The following is a 22,883-nucleotide window of genomic DNA, read 5'->3' as shown; positions in this document are numbered from 1 at the left end:
TTTTCCTCTTTACATTCACCTTACTTGGGAAAGTAACCATTGTCAAACAAAAAATTGAAAGAAAAGCCTCCTTTCAAAAGCATGTTTTAAGCTTCTCTTTACTAAGTGGAGAGGAAATAATTATATGCCTCGGCACACCCTTCCAACTTTGCCTTGCACTTAAGGCCTAGAAATCATAGAAGTACTAAACTTCAAAACAAAGCGTACACCAGATAAAAATTTGAAATGCTGGACTCTTCAGCTGCTTTAGAGGAGGAAAGCAGACTTCTGAAGGCCCTGAGCTCAAACATTATAACATGCAAGACAAAAATGTACATCTGCAAAAACCTCGTAAGTTAGAGCATTCACTGAGAAGAGTTAACTATTTAGTACTCCTTCTAGACTGTTTATTAATGAAGCCACGTTTGTTTGACCTTGAACTGGTGCTGGATTATTCACTTGCCTGCAGCAGTGGCTGTTTCAGAGAAGCTGCTGAGCAGCTGAGAGATGTGCCAGGAGGACAGGGTGTCACATTCTTACTCATTGTGTTTATTCACTAGCACAATCCAACTTTCCAGAGACATGAAAACTACCGCGATTTGACAGTGGCTATTTACTGCTTTGTGAACTCGGCTAGGCGACCAAAGTTACTTTTAAAGTGTGTAATCAATATGCATATCTATTTTAAAAGCTGTGCCACAATTAGCACTTAAAAACCACACAGTTTTACGCTAGTTGGGTCAAATTAATTTTATTATGCTCCGTGATGAATTGCCACCAGTGCAACATCCTATTCACTGTACATTTCAAAAATTCACATACTAAAAATTTCAGTTCGATAACTGGAAAACTGAATGATTGAGAAGTTCTTACGGATTTCATACGTACAAGTGGCTAGCTGATATTGTCTATGCACATAGAGTGTTGAGATATAAAAGCCTCATGCTAGTTTGTTAATTGCTAAGGCTATCTGGACAGTCATTTAACCAGAATATATAAGAGAGGCCTTCATTACAATGTTTAGCAACAATGCACCAGTATCATGAAATGCTGTCTTCTGCTCATTGTGCAAGTGGCAGAGTGCTGAAGCATGCAGTTATTACTAACTTAACCGCCATTGCAGTTTTTATGCCTGAAATTTATCATGTACAAACACTACTTTAAAGTAAATATTAACCTGGGCACCACAGAATGCGAGTGTACTTTTTGTATGAAGAAAAAGAAATAGAAAAACCAAAAGCTTTCTTTGGCCAGTATCTACAAATCAAAGTTTTATTCAATAAGGTAACTTCAGAGCTCCCAAAACCTGGAATAGAAGTTTGATTAATGAACTGTGATGCTTAATTATTAACTATATTACAGAAATTCCAATTCTGGGAACATAACAGCTAAACATATCTAGTAAGTAGCATGTTAGGAAAACCTCTAGGCCTCATCTGCTTAATTTTAAAATGCCCTATATGCAATAAAAAATAAGGGAGCAGTGCCAGAAGTTATATGAAAGCCATACAAATATTTTTCTTATGCACAAGTTCTTAACTCCACTGGCATTAGCCACCCCAGGCTGCACTTGCACTTGATCCAATGCTCAAGCTGATACAGCAGCAAAGCTAGTAGGAAGTGTTTCTAGTAGCAGAGGGCAATGCGAAAGTTACCGCAAGAAAGTGAGACCACTTGGAAATTTTTTTCCTCAAGTTATGTGCTTAAATTACTCTTGGAAGGAAGTTAGCATCCTCTGAATAATTTAACTACAACCTTACCTCTCCCACTACTTTTCAGCAACTTTCCTTTCTTCTCATATGACTAAATTAATTCACTAAAGACTAGGTTATAACTGGGTTAGAAATCCAAGCCGTATCATGCAGGTCCAGCCTGTCAAGATCAGGTCAACACTGGGTTTCAGTCAATACAATTCCGATAACTTAAATTTAGTTTGATAGCTTGACTACAGTCAAAGACCCAGGACACTATGCATTAACTACGCTCCAAATACGACTGACTTAACTAAACATTCCGTGTCAGATAATGTGGTTTTTAAAAAGATTTTCTACCTGAAAGTTACAGTAAGTACAGTAATTAATGCTGCAGATATTAAATACCCACATAGCATGGATTAGTATTCTGTAATAGGCAGATATGCCAATGTTTACTGCACTACAAAGTACAACTTATATAAATGTGCAAGCTGTGAAATGAGAATCCCATTTTCCGTCCACTTATTCAAATACTATTCTTGTGAATCGGGTTCTTGATCTTCATCACAACCCTTGGTCTTAAAGCCAACATATGAAGACAGAATATTGCCATAAAGTTCAGAACTTACTCAAAGTGTATATTCTGAGTTAATGGCTTTCCAACTTTATGGATGTAGGACTGGTGTTTCAGCATTTGTTGTGTACCATAACGCAAAGACTGCAAAGTAATACCACTTATGTTTACTTTATTAATACACCAATGTCCTACAAATTTTAAAAAGTAATTAAACATTATTGAAGCAAGCATTAAACGCAGCCCTTCAGCCTGAAAACCACATAAAATTGATCTTAAAAATAAATCAAACTGTAGCAATTGCCAGCCTCCAGTATAGCCCCCAGTAATTTACACTTCTTCATTCTGAAAGTAAGAGCTGGGAAGGAAAAAAAGAAAAAAAAAGAAAAAAAAGACTGAACTTGTCTGCATCAAAGATGCCTTTACCACTATTACAATGTAAAGCCACCCTGTTTAACTTCCGATAGATAGTTCCCTATTTGAAGGATTTAATTACTACTGCTGTTCAATAGCAGTCAGTATTGCTACAGTTAGGGCAAGGTAATCTTCACATCTAGCTGTGCATTTCTGTAGTGATTTTGTTCTATGTAAAGCATACTGCTAGGATTTGAACTGCAATGTTGTGATGTATTTGAAACCATGCAATAGTATAAACCAGCCTCAACATTCATGTAGCATTGCATTTGAAATGAAGGGGCTAAATAAACTAAGAGCTGCATCACTTAAAGAACATAGTGCTATACTAGGTTTTAATAAGAAAATTTAGATACAGAAAAAGTAGGGTATGAAAATAGTGTTTTCCTTCTTGCATTGTAACTAAATTACATTAAGGTTTTTGTCAGTCTCACATATTACATTTAAACTCCCTTATTGATGGAATGGAAAGTATTCACATGTACATGGTCATCCAGGTGTAAACTTGCACACATTAACAGGGAGTAGCTTTGTAGAGGATTATGACAAACCTTTACAGATTAAATGAGGTATTGCACAGATTAATAAAAAAAGCAAAAGGCAACAAAAATATACAGCAAATTGGTAGAACATTTACATGATAATTTTACAGAATCCATAGACAGAAAGTAGTGTTTAGTATATCATTCACCTTAAAAAATATATATATAATAATATATGATCAATCATCCCATTCGTCATCATCCTCAAAGTCTTCTTCATCATCTTCATCCTCATCTTCATCTGTAAGACAAAAAAAAAGGCAAGTCACTTGCAAGCACCAAATTAACATGACAAAAGTGTTATTAATTTCTCCCACAACTTTCTGAAAACAGAACAATCAGTTCAAGGAGGTCACAACAATACATTTGGTAATACTCTATTTTAAGATTTCCAGACATGACATTCAGTTTAATAGATACTAGCTGAACATTAAGTCTGTTTCCTTTCTCATTCCTTTCCCCAGGTAGGAAAAATGTATCTTGTTTTCTGTTATGAGAAAAAGAATCAGAAGTTCTCATTTAACACTGACTACTTACTACTTTCTTAGAGAATGTGAGAGTGGCCAGCTTGTTCCAGACTGGGTTTTAAACTTCAAGGACAGAGTAATTTCTGAAATGTAAGAATTGCTTCCGCAGGTTTACTACATAACAGGATTTCTGTTTGTTGTACAAGCAGATAAAAAAAATTTTGTGAGCTTAAGTCTGTTGTGGTTACTGGAATATTCTAAGCTGTGTAATGCACATCAGCTTCAACATCAATGTTTGTTGTTAACTTTATTCAGCCTTCCACTATTTTTAGATGTATCATAATTTAAAAATTGTAGCCTGTTAAAATTAAACTACTTATCTCTTAGGCAAGAGCATTTACTTCCCTAGGAAAATGCTGTATTTAGCACCCTTCTGGTATTTAATTTATGTAAAGTACCAAAATTGGAGATTACTACATAGGGCAGCAAATCAACAAACTATATTGAACTTAGTCAAACGGTCTACGGTCTGCAGACCGCAAGTACAGTTCTGGTATCAAAGTTCCGAATTTTTATTCCAAGTTCTGGAAGACAAATATATCAAAGCCTAAACAGAAGAGATGTAACCAAACAGCTGCACTGCAGCTACTGAACTGCATTTATTACAAGCTGGTATTTGAGAAATGCAAATCCTCTTGTAGCCTTATTTTTCCCAAGCACTGAAGTGTGAAAAGTTGATTTCAGTACTAGTACGGAAGTAGTCAAGTAACACTAGTTATGTGATTATTATCCAGCAGGTGGCATCCAAAGCACACTGGAAGCCACAGTTTTAAGAGCGTCAATCTTTGCAAGAGCATTGGCTTCTAGAAACAGAAAGCATTAAAAAACCTTCCTTCCAAAATATTTTGACAACTTATTGCATCAGACATCTAATGGATAAAAATAAGTCAGTTGTTAAAAAAACCCACAACTTTATAAGGATATTAACCTCGATTAGTAATTTTTAATCCAGTATTACTGCAAACTACTATACAACAGTAATTCAAAGTAGCACAAAGTTAAGCATTCAACCCATCACTAGGGGTCTGCCTAGAGCATTCCGTATTGGACTATACGCTGAAATCCATGCTTTTTTCCAACAATATTTTATGTTGAATAAAAGTGTTAACTCTTGAAAACCTGACACCATGAGGTCAGAAAAATTCCAGACTCACCTGAAGAATGAATGGCTTTGCTCCTTTTCTGCATAACTTCCATTAACGCACCCACAATTCCTGAGGTGGGTGCAGGTGTAGGTGGTGCACTCTCCTGACCATCAGATACCTTGGAAAAAAGGATACATTAAAAAGATGCAATTAGTAGAACTGTGTATTTTGAGACAAACTTCCTTACAAAATTAATGAGTTTATTTTCAGCCAGAAGGAAGAGTGAAACTGCAGTTTGTTTCTTTAGCTCAAGCTAAGTTTTTATTTATAAAAAAGTCAACCTTTTATCTTTTGCCATATAACACAAGTATAGTTAGTCCATACTCAAGACTAAATACTTCAGCTCTGACTATCGTGAAGTGAGCGGTCAGCTAAAGGAAAGCTTCTTAATATAGTTGTACAGGCATGACTTGTGTGGCTGCATAATCATCATTTATTTTATCCTTGGTATACACCACAAAATATTTTTTCTTGTTTGGGTTTGTTAACCGGGTCTGCTTTGGGTTGATAATCCCTTCTGAAAGTGATAGACTTTGATACTGTATACCTATAATGGCAAATAAATGTTAATATGCCCTCACACTTCTGAATCAGAAGCCTCAAGTGCAGAAGAGTGGGGAGGGGGGGGAAGTACCTACAGGCAAAATTATTTTGAAGATATTCAGTGGCATCAAGAAGAAATAGTAACAGTAATAGTGTGAGCTGCAGCAGGAACAGAAAAGGCATCCCTCATGGGTGGCACTTTTCCAGACACAAGCAGCCACCTTCTTGCAAGCCTCAATGTTTGCAGAGCACAGATCCATTTTAAGATGGAAGAAGGCAGGGGGGAAAATCTAGTGTTTGCCTTCCACTACCATCACTGCTGAACTCATCTCCTGCAGTCATTTAGATGATTTTACTGAAGTATTCAGGAAACCAGCAATCTTTCATAGTTCTTGCAAAAGTTCTTTACAGCCACAATACTGTGGTATCATCGTGGTAGGATTTATGCTTAAAGCTTTACTGAAAAGTGAGAAATGAGTTTGAAACAAGGATAATTTCACGCACCAATACTCATCTATAGCAAATATGCATTCTAAGCATTTTCTCAGTACTACTGTTTAAAGCATCACTTCGAAAACTCTAAAAGTTATGATCCAGCCCAAAACAGAACCGCAAGATACTGTTCACGCTGCAATACTGCAGCCATTTGCAAGTCCCAAGGGGACATAGATGAGAAACAGCTTTTACTCACGGATTTCAGCTGTATACCCTGTCGTATCTGGTCTAACAGTGCATCTCTTCCTGAGCAGGACACTGGTCGACTGTTCTGTTCTACTTTCTTTAACTGAGCTCCTTCTCTGATTTGATCCAAGAGCGCTGCTTTGTTTCCGGCAGGAACTGGAAGCTGGTGATCAACCTCTGAAGGAAGGCCTGGTGGTGGAGGAGGACCAGGAGGGGGTGGAGGAGGAGGTGGTGGTGGAGGAACAGATGACCCACTTGCCGGTGGTGGTGGTGGCGGCGGAGGGCCAGATGGTGCAGATGATGAATGCACTGGTGGTGGTGGAGGATACATCCTATTTGGAGGAGGTGGGGGCACTGTGGCACCAGGTCTAGATGGAGGTGGGGGTGGGGGTGCTGCTGTGGGAGCTCTTGAAGGAGGTGGAGGTGGTGCCCCTCGGCCCCTAGCAGGGGGAGGAGGAGGGCCAGAGCTATGGGGAGGTGGTGGTGGAGGTGGAGGGGGTCCTCCTCTGCACGGTGGTGGTGGAGGTGGAGCTGAAATGAAACAAACAATTTACAATTACATGCTACTCAATACCCATAAGTCTTTCAGAGACTAGCGGAAAAAGAAAAAAGGCTTTGCCTTGCCTTTTGCAAGGATCTCTGTGCCTGTGCAAATTCTACCAATTCTGGATTAAGTTGAATATAACTGAATACAAGCTAGGCTTATATGAATGCAAACCAAGCTGAATATAGCCCCTATGTCTGTCATGTATTTTATAAAAGAATCAACACTGCAGGAAACAAGTGCAATACATAAAAAGACTAATTAAAGTCACAAAACAAGCTTGGTCATTAATTTTGGTTTGGTCCTATGGTAGTAATTTTCTTCATAATCCAAGTGTATCTTAAGTTAGTATTTCAATTTCTCATGACAAAATGCAGAAAAATTTCAAAAGAATCCTCTAAAATTTCATTGAGCTAGGACAGAAGGCAAGAGAAAGAGGTTTTAGAAAATACACTTAAAGTAAAATACAGAATTTTATTAGGGAATTACAGAGGCAAATAATTTTTGAAGCATCAACTTCTAATAACAAAAAAACCCCTACTAATGCATTACGATGCAGCATAGACTGACTCTTAGTCCCTTTTAGTGAAAATTAGTTCCAACAATATCTTTATGGAAGGGACCGTAGAAAGGAAACAACTTCAGGGCTACCTCAATGCACAGGATCATTTCTCTATGAAGTGGCCTTGAAATGTATTTGCTCTGCTAATGGCATTTTAAATAGCACCATTTCATTTCCTCTTCCATTAAGCATCTAATGGCTTATGGTACTTTAGATTGTGTGGTTGTTGCACGTAACTACTTAATACTCCAGGTGCCATCATACAACTAAGAAAATTCACATTTGATTTCATGTGCTGTGATAACAAAAAGGGTATTACACTCAAGAAGATAGTTCTTTACCTCTTATTATCTCTTTCCTGTTACATGCTGAGAAAGTAGGCTGTCTGCACTGGAATAGAGAGGGGACATCCCTAAAAAAGGGATTTTGAGGAAGTAGGAGACACTAGTGCCTCCTTCTCTGCTCATCTTAAAGAAACAAACCCCTCCTAAAATTATGTGTTATGTTCTTAAGTTCCACAAACTGCTGTTTTTTTCCATCCCTTCAAGAGAACAACATGGGGAGAATCTCCTCTCAAACTTCACATATTTTGCAAGAGACATACTGCCAACATTCTTGATTAAAAAAAAAAATCCCACCACTTTTTGGCTGACCTGACCATAGTTTCCTTTTTGGCCGTTGGAGGCCAGTATTTTCAAACCTAACTTACTCAGCAAGCACTACAGACAGTTCTTCTGTATTACTGAAAAGATACATAACATGGTCATGCTCCAGAGTCTGTAGTGTCTGTAAATTTTGAACACAAGCTTTAAGTTTTCCTGTGGGGAAAGGTTTTATTTGCATCCTATAGAGAGAGATATGCCACATCCAATCTGTGGAAATAGAGTTCAGGAGTTTTTATAAGACTTGTCTGCACTCAGCTGGAGTGAAACGAGGGAGGAGCCGCAAGGAGGGAGCACCATTACCTCATCCTCTCTCCCTTCCCCCGCAAAGAGATGGTACAAGCAAAGCAAGAAAATAATTTAGTTTTTTATAAATGCACATTAATCTGAACATGGCTATTAACAAAAAAAAGTATGTAAAATCTTCCATTGATAGTATTGTCACTGAAAAAAAACCACCCAACAGTACCAAAACCAGGGAAAAGGCAGGGAAAAAAAAAAAAAGTACTTCTATCTGAGCAGAATAACATGTCTGCAACTCTCTAGTCAGCATCCTAGCAGGGTGAATATGTAAGCACAGAAATTCTTGCAATAAAACACAGAAAAATGTGTTTCAGTTGAGGAAGAACACTTCAAACAGCAGTCAAGCCTACACACTCAAATAACATAATAGCAGATAAACCCACTGAAATACTGGAATATTTTATCTACCTCTATCAAAAAGCACAGAGGTAGATTATTATCATGCCTGTTAAAGATGAGGCAGCTTTTCTTTCAATTGCATACATGCAAGTGGCCGTAACTTGAAGTTATCATGTAATAGAAAAATAGGCATTTTTAAACTATTTTAAGCTAGTCATAAGACTCCAATCCAATTTTATGGTCAGCAGCCTGGGATCAACAACTCTGTAAACATTAACACAGAGTTAAGATTACATAAAGAAACTGACAGATTTCTTACTGAGAAAAAAAATCATAAATGAAATTTTGCTTGCAATTTAACTAAGAAATTTGACTATAATTTTTAGTATTGCAGTCAACCAGATGTGGACTAAGGTTTCTCATCTAGGAAAGAAATCACACAGCAGCATGAATACGTTGAAGCATATGCTTAGATGCCAGCTCAAATACATACCACTCCACCGTGGGGGACCTAAGGAATAAATGTAACAAGTCATTGTACCCTAAATCTGTATCTCTTCAGTCACCCACCCAATTTATTCACTAGTTTCAAACTGCTATAATTTCAATGGCATTTATATCCTATTTCTCTTGAGAAGTGTTCTAGGTAAATTTTTGAAAGTTTGACATTGGCAGTGTAATTTTCAGACTGACTTGCTATGTTCCACTAGATAATGCATCAGCTGAAGTCGCATTTAAAGGTTAGGCAGCAAATGGCTTACTTGAGCATTTTCTTGCAGCAGAAACTTGCTCAAAACTAGTACTTTTTACTTTAAATTAGAAAAAAGCTTTTTTTCTTTTTTAAATATTCATATAAAATTTGCAGGCCTCTAGCTGTTGCAAGGTTCATTACAGAGTGCTGCCAAGGTAAATGGGCACCACACATACACGTGTCAGACGTGCTACTACTATAACTGACAACAGCAATATTGCTTCTAAGATTTTAATTTATTTATAAGATTGAGATTATAAAATAAATATACAACATACACAGTTTGAAAAATCTATATGGAATATACTGCATAGCTTTACAGTCAGACTAAGTGTTACTGGAAATTACTTAACTGACATAGGTAAGATCCTTATTTGTTAGGGAACTCTCAGGGTGAAAATTTTACATAGCATATGGTATACAGAAACATTATGAAATCCAATGCAACTGCGGTGACATGAAGTCCAGAGAAGAGAATCAAAAATTGCTCATCATCAAGAGCTTCTACTCTAATCCTTAAGGCAAAAAACGCCCTGCTAATTTTTACATGGAAATAAAAGGAATCCCACCTTGTCTGCGCAGTTCATTTTTCACAGCTTCCACACCTCCTGTTTTTTCAATGAAATCATATATGACCTTTGAAGTTTCTTTGTCTTTTAGTTGAGCCTCTGAAATTCCACACAGATCAAACAGGTTTTTCAGTTCCGGGTCTAAGTTGTTCACCTGCAAGTCAGACACATTAGTTTTAACAGCTTGAAGTAGAAGAATTTTTAAAAACATCATTTGTATTGGGGAAAAAAACAAACCACAAGAAAGTTAAAAGTTAAAAGGAACAGCAAAGCCAAGGACATGTCTCGGGGTTGACTTTTCAGTCAAAAAGGACTATTTTAGGAGAGGTAAGTACCTTGAACAAAAACTTAAGTTTTGCACGTTTTCCTCTCAATCCCAGATCTCTCCTATTCCCTTCTACTCCCAACATCTCTCTCTGTTTGTATCATATTATAAAATCACAATTTATAACTATTTTGATATACAATTAAGTTTATTTAATGCCAATCTTCACAACTTACATTAAAAAGCCTCTGAAACTTTTAATTATTCAGTGTCTTGAATAACTTATTAAATTACTTACATCAAAACCCGTGTTTGGATCCCAACCAACATGTCCAATGTGTCTAAAAAAGCAGAAAAGTCCATTTAATCAGTATAAAAAGGACCTTGTTAACTAAAATAACAGGACTCCAAGATAACTAGATATTACTACCAGCTTCTACCTTCAGGCTTATAAGACACTAAGAAATTCTTACTTCTCAGTGCCCCACTTAAGAATGGAATAGTTAAACTTCCTTTACTCCCACTTTTTGTCTTGTGTCAAAAAGACCAAGTGGAGAAGTTATTTTCCCCCCTTAGGTTATGGTCTGTGGCAAAACATGAAGGCTCCATGCCACCCTGTGGTGCATATGCATGGTGATGAAAGGACTGCACAGAGATCAAGGGAGGAGTTTGGCTTTTATATAGTAAACGGACTTCAAGCTACTGCCAAGGTCTTGAGTGCCATACAGCTGGAAAACCTCCTCCTCCCTACCATCGCTGTTTGTTCTCTCATCACCCTTCTCCCATTCACCCTCTCCTTTCAAAGAAAAGTCAGGACTGTTTTCAGTTGCCATTTCACATGGCTACTAAAGTATTGGTTTATGTGATGCTATAATCAGCTAAAAAGGCAGAAGAGTTTGTGCCCCTCCAAGCTACTTCATGCAACTGCTGTTGGCTATAGAAGACAGCACCATCATGTTACCAGCCCTCCATGTTTTGGGTTTCTTTTTGCCAATGGCCAGTTCTGGAAAGACAACGCAGTCTTCAGGAAGTCCAATTCAGACTTTCAAAACTACCAGGTGAGCCATTAGCAGCCAACACAGTCTGGACTAAGCTTGCCAAATTAAAAGGACTGTTTTGCTGTCCTTACACAGTGCCTAGTGCAACAGACGTTGTATTCTTGCTTGGGTCTGTTAGTACCACCAACAGCACAAGTTTTCTTAATGAGATTACTGAAGCGCAATGATCAATTTTGGTCTTGGTATAACTATGATTAGTTAACTACTTAGTCTGAGGGGCAAGAAGTAAAAAATCTGTTTTAAAAATGACATTATGCTACACAAAAGGCAAAAAAGGGAAGCCCTCTGTTTTGCCTAAATGTTTAAATGCCTTTCACTACCAAAATATAGGATGATTTATTGATTACAGAATTCTGGATGTTAAGCTACAGCTTGCTTCACATAAATTAGACACACATTTCCTAATACATAGTCTCATATCCAATTGTAAAGTATTAACTGGCATATGGAACTTGACAAATTTACCAGCAAATACAATCTTACCCATATATCTCTGCATATCTGTGCAGCTCATTATGCTCTTTTAAGAGGTTGTGAGCATACGATTAAGAGCTTAGTGTACTTAATTGATACTAAAGTTTATATGGAGTAGTGATAGCATTATTTCTCATTTATTTTTCATCCTTCAGAGTAAAGTAAGTTACTTGCACACATTGTTTTCAGAGGTCTTTTCAATGAAAATGCGTACTTACCAGGTAACTGCAACTCTTATGTTATTTAAAAGAATGTATACAGCAAGAAGTTATATTAATGTTAAGTATAGTTTGATTATTTTTTTTCTCAGAACACTGAAAGTCCACAGTTGTCTAACAGAAGGCATTTAAAAATTGTATCTACTGATTGCAACTTTGATCTGGCATGAAGAAACAGTGACAGTGTTGGTCTTCACCAGTATTACAGCTCAAGTTACATACAAGTTATCCTACTGGCATATTTGCCTAACAATACCAAACACCAGTTCCCATATGTTTGTACAAATCCAGCAATTAAAGTATCTTATACACTAAGATGACACTTAGCTACACTCTACAGGAAACTTAACTTGACCTTAAACTGAACAAAATAGACTTTCAATCTTCTTTTGCAAAGGTTCACCACTTACAATTTAATGTTACACTTAATGATAAGGGAACACATCGTTTGTTTGAACTTCATTAAATATTTTATCATCTTATTCTCAGCTTCTCTAGGTCTCCTGTAATATTTTATGAGTGCACATAGTGTTTTGCAATGGTCAGAACCTGACAGACATTATAAACAAAGTCTCAAATTCATTTTATATCTGTGCTGCTGCACAACCCGTTCCACAAATTCTGATCAGAGGTAAGACACACTAATGCAAATCATGACTTGCAATTTTGTCTGCATCAGTAGAGCTACAACAGTAACCAGCTACCAATAGCTATTCAATTTTCTTTCTTTCACTCTTCCTTCTTTTCTGCATTTTTCAGTTTAAGTGACATTAATAGATGCAGCACTTCACTGATAGTCAGATCAGAAAGAACATGGTTGATGTCTGAATAGTCTAAGCACAGTCTTAGGGAAGCATTTTAGCCCATCTCTCCTTTTACTTTCTGTCCACTACCTCATTCTACAGAGCACTCTCTTGAAACACTATGCAGTAACGTTATTGTAACTGGTACTACCAGCATTACTTTTATGGAGTCTTATTCTGGGAAGGCACGTCAGTGGAAGTGATGCAAACTAATGGTTCAAAAGAACAAGACATTCACTTGGCATGTAAACCTCACACTGGTTTTGTAATACTTCACAGAAACTGATCTTTCCAGTAACTAACTCAAGCTCTTTAAATTCCTGTTGCTTTAGCAAATACAGTACACTTATTTTAAAAGGCAGAAAATTAAAATACCAAATTATAGTTCAGGAAAACAATAGTTAATTCCATAAACGGCTCAAACCCAAGTTCCATGAAAGTGAAGCTTAAAATGATACATCTTAACTGTTCTAAAAGATTGAAGATACATAAGAAAAAATATTAGAAAAAACCAATCCATTCTTAAGGGGTGTATACATGTATGCTGTACTTTCATCACAAGATATAGGTACTAGCCCATATACCAGAATAAGTAAGTTTGTAAACAGAAAGCCAGAGACAAAAATATGGCTATGTCATTTCTGCTGTTATGACAAGTCAGGACCCACATATGTATTTTGTATGATGAAGCACAGCTAAGCAGGCACAGCTGTAAGAATAAGTGTTGAAGAGTTGACCATTGAGGCTAAGCATGAGTCTGCACTGAGCTGACCACTTCAATAAGACATTTTTATGCACCCAAATTGTTTTCTAAACTATTTTAGGATAGCAAGTTACTTTTTGTTTACAGTTGCAGTAAATTCCTCACCTGTGTATAAACTAACTTGCTTTTAACCCCCCCAGCATTCCAGCTAGCATTCACTGTAGTTCAGGTTACACACAGCAGTCACACATTTAAGTCTTGAGGGTTTGCAAATGTAATTGACACACACACACCCCCCAAAAAAAAAAAAAAAAAAAGAAAAGGAAACCCACCAAAACCCAAACCCAAACTCAAAAAGAGTCCTTACTGGAAATTAGATGGCGTTCCAATATCTGCCTTTGTCAATCTTCTCTTTTTAGTTTTTCCTTTCTTCTTTTCTTTGGTATATGAAATATTGTTGACTTGTGGAGTATAAAATCTGTTAGTTGTAATTTCTGGGTTTTTGATATCAACAGTTGCCATTGGTAGATTTGGGCCTGTGAAGGTAAAGTACAGGATTTTTACTATTGTATTTCAACAAAGCTATATTTAACCTACAAACTTTTTTTTTTTCAGTGGCAAAATACTTGTACTGTAGCCATAATTCTACATGCCACATGCATCTGGCTGGGTTCTGGATGTCAGAAACACAAACTAAGTTATTTGCTGAAGAAAAAAACCCCATGTTGCTAGAGTGGAGCAATGGCAGAAAAATTTCCTAAACTAGAATTTGATTTTTTCAAGTTTGGCAAAGAAAGTAATTCTAAACTAAAGAGCTATCATGTGCACAGAACACATGGAAAGAGACACATTAAGGTACAGCATAGCTACAATCCTAGACAAGATTAAAGAAGTGAGTGCCATAAACAGTAACATCCAGCATGCCATTACCTTGGCAGCACAGTAAACTGATATTAGAGGCGAGGGAACCTTCGCTTAATAAGCCCCAAGTAGGAACACTTTCTGCCATCACACACAGAACTAGAATATCACAAGAACTTCAGAAGGCTGCTCTGGACACACTTCAAATATATGACAGTATCTATGGAACTATTCAGGATTTCTTATTTCTTACTCTTTGACAGGTTTGCAAAATAACTTGAAGCCCAAGATAAGAAACAAAGTTTAAAGAGCAGTGACAGTGAAAACAGCACCAGAAATAGAAATGAAACATTCAAATTATGAATTATGTTCTCAAACCTTATTCTTCATTATAAACAATTCTGAATTATTACTCTCGTTATTTAAAATGCATCTGAATTATACTCCTGCCAATTTCAGCATTTTAGTATTATAGTACTTGTGTAATACTAGCAAATAAATATAACCAGCATGTTTTCCACTCAGGTTTTTTAGTTTTGACAGAAGATAACCCTTGACATAAGTAAGTGATAGTAGTATTGAAATACTAAGAGATAGTTTATGCATTTTTCATATCTACACACACACACGCACGCATATTTTTAAAGAAACCTGAAAAAAAGATAAGTAATCTCATTCTTCCAGAACTGAAACTAAGCTGTCAATTTAAGACCAGTTTGCCCAGATGAGTTTGAAAAGCATCCTCCATTCTGCTGTGAGTTACTACCCAATGGTTAGCAAATCAATTAAAATAAGACTCATGCATCCAGTCTTACTGGGCAGATGACAAAAATGTCTAGTTAGACTTTGATAAAACGGAACCTTATTTTGACATTATTTTTCCGTAACTGCATTTCGTATAGATAATTCAAAGTTCTCCTAAGCTTTCTGAAAGCACCAACAAGCCTTAGGTTTCACAGTCCAAAGTCCAAATCAGAAAGGAGGAGACAATACAATAGATAACATAGCTGACATTTGGAGTTTAACACCTCAGTGGGAAGCACCCAATACCGGCCAGAACAAGAAACAAGAACAGAAGCACAACATTGGGCTAGACAAAACTCATCTAAAACCCTATGACAACTCCTACGTTCCCGTAGGAGTCTTAAAGGACAAGATTTAAAACTGCACAAAGAATTTCTAAAGTGTTTTCTGCTAAGCAAAAATGCTTTGATCTAGAAATGTTATGATCATGTCCTTTGAGAATACCAAAAAACAAATTGAGCACATACAAGCAAGCAAAACAATTTGTACTGTTAAACTTACACTTGAAGTTAGCATTAATGCATTAATTGCCAAATATTATCAACCCCAAACTTAACAAGTGCAGTTAAGTAAATCTTCAGGATTAATTGAAAGTTACAGTCTTAATTTCTCATTAGATTCAAAAACAAAACCAAAAATACTGTAGGATTTCATTTTCACTTTAATCACCTATTATATTTTCTCACCATTACAGTGATATTTGTAGTTTCAAAAGCTATACTGAGGTTCAAAAAGAAACATGTACCTTAGCACTTCTAGGAAGTTCTTGATATTCTTCTCACAATTCCTAACTGTCTTTGAAATTACACCTTTTTGCATGTAAAAACCTAAAGTAACCATACATGGTTTTAACCATGTAAAGCAGCAGCCATTTGCAAATTGAAGTTTTATCCAGCTCAGCTGAAATTAAGGATTGATAGCCTGATACTAATTCCCTGACAGAAATAATATTCATACCAGAGATCATAGTAAACTCTTATTAAAGATGAAAATTTTTCTTACCGTCAGGTTTAGACCTTAGACGTCCACGAGGGATAAAAGAACCTCGGAAAGAATTGTACTCTTCTAGAACTACCATATTTATATCCAGTAAAATTTTCCCCATCATAAGACATGCATTTTCCCCATCAGGTGTAGATAGCTCAATAAATGAAGATGAGAGAGGCATATAGAGCTCATCGTTAGGAAGCACCTGACAGTACAGTGGCCTTAAGCATCCACTGTTATCAATACCTGTGGCATCTTCAGAAGGGGCTCCAGAAAATGTAGTACAGAACATTTTGAAGTGTTACAAAGAATTTCACAGAATTATTTTATTTAGAACCTCTCTAGGCATCTGTCCCAGACTACAGACAGCCCTACAATAAACGCAAACTGTTCTGGTTAACATCTGAAACAAAATTCCGCCACATGGTTCTTAAAAGATTCCCTCAAAACCTAATTGTCTGACAAATCCTTATTGCATCCAGAACTTCACTAAGAGGTCAGCTCAACCAAAATAACTCTTCTTTATTTGCATAAAGAGACCTAGCTATTACAAATGAGTAGAACATAAATCCCAGGAAATTACAGACTAATACATTTTACATAACTGTTAATGCCAATTTGATTTTAATCCTGCAATTCTACAAAAAAAAAAATCCTAAATCCGTACCATTGAAAATGTCATACGAAAAGACACAGCGCTTTTTCCATGCAGCTTCAATGTATGCAGAAAATCCAGACAAACAAGCCCCACTAAAACAAAATTCCCCACAGTATTTCAAGCATGGATCATGTGAGTACAGAAATGTGACTGTTCTTGTTTTTCAGTTTTAAAGGTAATTATGCATTGATACCCAATACAAAAAAGCACGTGTTCCTTTTTTTTTTCCCAATAGAATTACACTGCATACAGAGAGTAAAACAAAAACTAGGTGATCCTACAACAGTTTTTTTCCAGTTATATGCCAATGGTATATATCTGCTCTACTCCGAATTTCAAATACTGAAATGCAGAGTCTGTATAGAGTATAACCACCTGACGCTATACCCCATACCCTGACCACGTCTCACCTGTGACTACGGAGGGCATGACCACACTTAACTCTCTGCCAGCAGAAAAGCCAGGCATTATAGAATTTGACAGTGTCCGAAAAGGAAAATGGACAGGTTGTGAAAGAGTATGTGGATGTCCCAGGGAACCAATTTACTAAAAAGCAGAGATGCTCAGAGCTTTGACTAATGATTATAAACCTAAAACACTGGGCATAAACCCATGTCTTCCACAGAATATTCAGGATAAAGGCATAGGACCAATGAATGCAAGTTTAGTATACGAGTATTTTTCTCAAAATACGTTGTTGCCTGAGGTCTTACAGGATGAATTATAGAGACTAATTTTAAGCACAAAAGTTTTTGCAGGCTTAGTTTTTACAGGTTTAGTTTTCTTAAATCTTATACCAACCACAGGTAGCAAACTAGACAAACAAATTGTTTGTGTTTCTGTTGGTAACATTTACAGTAGAGACAAAGGCTACATTTTTTGTGGTAGGTGGCACTACACAATCACCACTGCTGCTTTCCTTCCTGTCTGCTCTGCAGATCTTGCTATCAGGGATGCACTGTTTAGTTGAGTAGAAGCAAATGTCGCCCAAGAGGCAGAACAGTTAAAACCTTCTGAAAGCTCAGAAAAGCTGGTAAGACAATTATGGATGGTATTACTATGATTGTTTCAAAACTGAACAACCCAGTCCCAGTTGAAGGAATCGATACTAAAAAACTCCTGACTAAACTGATGACTGCTTGAACTTCCTCAAAACTTAATGCTTATTAAAAAGAAAGAGTAACTTTTTTTGAGAAGTATTGCACAGGGAGGGCTTTATTTGGATATAAGAGATATCAGCAGTTCCCATAATTCAGGATTAGTTAAGGATTACCTATTTTGGTGACCTACCAAGATGCTTGGATGTCTTGGTTAATACAAATTTAGGACTACCTCCTCAGGCCATAAGGGGACCTCAGATGATGAGTTGACTACACCCTTGCTCAAGCAGCAAACTAACAGATACAGTGATATCACCTATGATCTGGATCACCAACAGAAATGTTACAGGAGAAATCACTTTTTAACTTCAGTGTGAATTCAGAACTACAAAGACTCCAAACTTGATGTTCACTGATGTGCATTTTTCACTTGATTTTAGAATACATGGTAAAAAATTTTTTGATCAAATTCATACATAGTTTTGACTCCTTCCATCAATTTAATACGAGGATCTCCTGAGGAACCTGTATCTTCATGCCAGTGAGATGTATTCCTGAGAGGCAAACAGATTCAAATAATCCTTCATGCAAAAGAGTTTAATATTGGCAAACATATGACATATGACCAAAAGGCTGTGTTATATGGTCAGCCAGATACACTGAAATAGAAATTTTATGGATGTTTTAATGAAATCTGTCATAATTATGCCTGCCTTTAGACAAATAAGCTAACTTTTAATTTCAGCATGCATTTCTGTGTAGTGATCCTGCATATTCTGGAGACCAAGCAGTAAATGAAAGGTACAAAGTTTTCTTCTCGGTTTAAGCTGAAGGGCCTCTGTCCTATTTGCAATGAAACATGCTCCTCCAGAAACATTCTTTACAAATGCCAGCTAAGCCACAAATCTTTTCAAGCTACAACTAAACAAATACCAAAGAACAGAAACAAAACAAATATACTAGCCTCCAGAATAAGAGTTTACTGCTTTTGCCATCACATGACTATCCTGAACAAGTCCAAAACAAAGCTATACATAAACAGTAAATGACAGCAGTAGGAAAAAATAAAATGCAGTGATTCATGCAAAAAGCTTACCATTTGGTGGGTCTCGTCTTTTTTCTGTTGAAAAAGAAAGAGAGCTATTTATTCATAGGCATCACAGGAAAAATTCGTTCTAAATTTTAGTTTCTAGTGAAGCTTTCAATGACCTTGAACTCAAACTTAAGAATCTATTGATATCCTTAAAGCCTACTTGTTGTGCAGTTGAAACAAAGCATTACAGAAAAATAAAAACCCAATCTTAGCTCATAAGCACCTATTTCAAGTGAGCAAACCAAGCAGGAGCATAAGGAAATAGCTACTGAGTTGGTTTCAGACATTTTGACTCCAAAGTAAGGCGAAATATTCAAAAAGCAGCTGTTTTGGTACAACCTACCACAGAAAGTAAAATATATTATAATTATTTTTGGTTTTATGCAAAGAAAATAGGACACAGAGGGAGAAGACACTTCACCTATGTTATCCAACAGGTAACTGAATAATATGGAACAGAACTAGAATCTCCTTAGTACTAATCTGATATTCTATTCACAATGGCAAACTGTTTCACAGACCACGAAGAATTCGGCTTGATGATTTAAAATGCAGTTACAAACATTTCACACCTCAGTACTCTCAGCCTATAATAGTAAATTCTCCTTTAAAGGAGATTTCCTCACTTACTATTAATTCCTATCCACCACATTTACCTACCCTGCAATCCACCACAAATAACATTTACCTACCCTGCAACCATCCTTCAAAACCCCCAGTACGCAGTTACACTATTTGTGTACCTACACACACACTCTTAAGAATTTTGGATTTAGCCGTACCCATGTGGGCAAGCAGTTTGTCATCTCACCAAACCAAAAAACATGGCTGAATAAGGAAGGCTGTACATCCCTCCCTTTCAAATCAGGAGTACCTGAAATTAACAGGGATTTCCAAGAGTTTTGTAATAAGAATTTGTAACAGACATTTCACTTTTCAGCAAGTCCCAGAAACTGTTAACTTACTATATTTTTCCAGACGCAAACATAAAGGGAAGGGAGAAGGTGCCTCCACAGATGGTGTTGACCTTGTCCCAGCAATATTTTAAAAAATCTACAATCCTAAGTGTGCAAGGCAAATCAGCCTCATATCAGTCAGCTGATCTTCAGGTAGGAATAAAGAACCTGTCAAGGTCGTCAAACCTTCAGAGGAAGGTGATCAAAACCCCTTGAGAATCAACTTTTTCTGCATAAACCTTCTAAAGACAGACAGTTGCCTCTTGGCTCACAGCAGGTTAGTTTTAGGCACAGAGGCAGAGAACCTCTGCAAGGGTGCCTCAGCAAAAGGTATCAGGTCTGAGGGGAGGAAAAAATAAAGAAAAAAAAAGGCTTTTTAGCCAAATACTGTGCTTTCTCTTCCTAGAATATTCAGTTTAAGAAACCACTGATGTTGTACTGCCAAAAAAAAAAAAAAAACAAAACCCCAAACCCCAACTCAACTTTTGGAACATAACTGGAGTCTTATTCAACAACTCAGAGACAGCAAAGGAGAGTGCAGGACTGATTGCAAGTCATTTGGCACAGGATGGGAAGCTGGCAAAAGCAGGAGGTATTCATAGGACATGTTAAGTGGCCTTGGGCCAAATCATGGGAATCCATTACAATTTTCATTAGAAGAAAGAGTTCAAGAGAAAAGATAGTGGAAAACAAAGCAAGACATTTTAAACACTTCCTGTAATTTTTGCTGGGTATATAGAAGATTAATTTGTGGCCCAAAGATACTAGGTCTGTTTTTCTGTGGTTCCCACTGCTGACTAGAAAATATGAACTCCTGTTCTGAAGTGCAGATGACCTGACTGGAGAGTGGCGGACTTCTCCTTTTTTGAAAATGGAGATGCCTACTGATCCAAAACAGATCAACTTCGCCAGCTGCCTATGTCCAAAAAACACAGCTCCCTTCAATAAGTATTCCTGGAAACAAGAATGATCTCTGCTGAGTCTTGAATCCAATGCAAGCTGAACACTTCAGAGATGCCCTTGTCTCCCAGGCAGCAAAAAACAAAAGATGAAAAAAAAAAAAAAAAGCTCTCCTCTCCATATTAAGTATCCAGCTTGAAGCTTACGAAGAGTGTTAGGAAAGGCATCAGGAGCTAAAAGCTTGTGGAGGAAAAAGGCAGCTTCAGAGAGGGCTAACAGAGCTCCCATCCATGAGCTACAAGCAGTCCACAAAAATTAGTCAAGAAGCCTCCTACATCAGAAAGGCAGTTAAGAACAAGGCTCTGTTCTACAGGTCTCTGCTGCCCTTTTATGGCTGAGTTCTCAGCATGTACAGAGGACACTTGTGTGTGTACACACATTAACATTTTTGAGGCAAGATAATAAAAATAAAAACTAATGGTACCTATGTGCAAGAATACCCAAAGTGAGAATGTACTACACTGACAAGCACTGGGAAGAGAAACACTGTGTTCACCCTGCTTACGGGGGGAACTATTTGGGATTGGTGTAAGAAGTAAATGGACTTATTTAAGTAAGACTTATTTAAGTAAGTCTACCAGAGAAATTAACTAATTACAGTAATTTCTTCCTAACCTAAGGTTAAGAATTTAATTGGGGGGGGGGACTGGATGACAAACCAAACAAAAACAAACAAACAAAAAAACCAAAACCAAAAAACAAAACAGAATTTAGCTAGATGAAAACCAGCCTGATATTAAAAAGATTAAGACAACCCATCAATAATTCTTTCTCTGCCTGTCTCCCTCATTCTGTTCTCTATCAGATATTTTGTACATTTGCAAGCTTCTGTACATTCTCTATTTGGAGCCAAACTTTCACCTCTCTGGAACTCCAGACGCACTTACTCAGGAGTTGTCTGTATACTGGAATGTGTTTCATGCCGAGTGAGGAAGAGCAGAATACTGTTGCCTGTTCTTGCAGCTGTTCGACAATATTTTGTGTACTATTTGTCTCGGCACCAATACAGTTTTGTGAGCCAGAACCGCTGTTGTGCTACTTTCCAACAGCATAAGCTTTCCATAAGACTCCTGGAAAAGTCTCCTAGCAAGCCCTGAATGGTATAACAGGCTGCTAAGTGATCACATGGAGTACTCATTTCAGCTGAAAGCATGTCAGGTGACACTGCTATGAAATGAAACATATTTTGGAAGGCATGGGAGTAAAACTCCCATTAAAAGCATCAAAACTACCAGACTATTATCTCTGTGTTTGAGAAGTTAAGATGCATTAAAATACACACACACAATTTATATATACATTATAAATAATATACAACTTTTATATATAATTTATATTATCTATAAATATATGTATAATTTATGTTTTATATAAGCGTTTTTATATAAATAAATAAATATTTAAACACCAACAGCAAATCAGCTTTGACTTGGGCAAGTGCAAAGCCTGTTATTTTAGAAGCACAATTAGATACAGTCGCACCAATGACAAATACAGAACTCCATCTGGTGGCTTGACTAAGGAATCTCACGCGCTTTAGAAGAAAAAGAACTTGGGGAGTTTTTGTTTTGTTTTTGCCCTTTTTTTAAAAAATCAAAGTTATCGTCAAGTTGTAAGTGTTTGGGAAGGGGGAGTTGTTTATTTGTTAAAAGACAATGTATGGAGTAAGCTCATCTTACAACAGGAGTTTGAGCACACAGACCAAGATATTAGCTCAAAGAGTAAAAAAGAAAAACTTATGTCATCCTGTTAAAAAAACCTCTATGTGGAATGACAGAGGTTCATGTCTCTCTGAACAAGGGGTTTGACTGAACCACTGTTTTCAAACAAAGTTTGCTATGGCCAATAATGCAAACATATTTCCTCCCAAGTCCTGTCTGTGCACAGTAGCACTGTGTTTTAGACACATAATAGAGTGAAACTTCAGGAACAGGAAATGCAAGCTGATGCAAGATTACTTCTACACAACAAGTATGAGAAACATTGTTAATGCCACTTCTTAATGACCTCACTTCTTCTCATGAAACCCTATGAACTTACTCTATTTCTGAGCAGAGGGAATCTTAAAGAAGCCATTGAAGCGTCTGGAACAAATGCTCTGCACCCCAGTCACC

The 22,883-nt window shown here is 36.9% G+C and overlaps 1 protein-coding gene across 1 annotated transcript in view; it reads right to left on the bottom strand.

Annotated features, from left to right (window-relative positions):
- Nucleotides 1-641: 641 nt before the first annotated feature.
- The window catches only part of WASL (WASP like actin nucleation promoting factor), a 52,012-nt gene continuing 29,770 nt past the window's right edge, over nt 642-22,883 (bottom strand). Inside the window, exons 5-11 of the mRNA XM_072860931.1 lie at nt 18,857-18,880; nt 13,718-13,886; nt 10,393-10,435; nt 9,830-9,983; nt 6,110-6,630; nt 4,885-4,993; nt 642-3,444 (exon numbers count right to left, since the gene is read on the bottom strand). Coding sequence (XP_072717032.1) covers nt 3,383-3,444; nt 4,885-4,993; nt 6,110-6,630; nt 9,830-9,983; nt 10,393-10,435; nt 13,718-13,886; nt 18,857-18,880 — 1,082 coding nt within the window. The 3' untranslated portion in view covers nt 642-3,382. The remainder of the gene's footprint in view (nt 3,445-4,884; nt 4,994-6,109; nt 6,631-9,829; nt 9,984-10,392; nt 10,436-13,717; nt 13,887-18,856; nt 18,881-22,883) is intronic.

This window comes from Ciconia boyciana, chromosome 1, assembly GCF_034638445.1.
Source record: "Ciconia boyciana chromosome 1, ASM3463844v1, whole genome shotgun sequence".
Taxonomy (NCBI): Eukaryota; Metazoa; Chordata; class Aves; order Ciconiiformes; family Ciconiidae; genus Ciconia; species Ciconia boyciana.
This window is presented reverse-complemented; position numbering and strand designations above follow the sequence as displayed.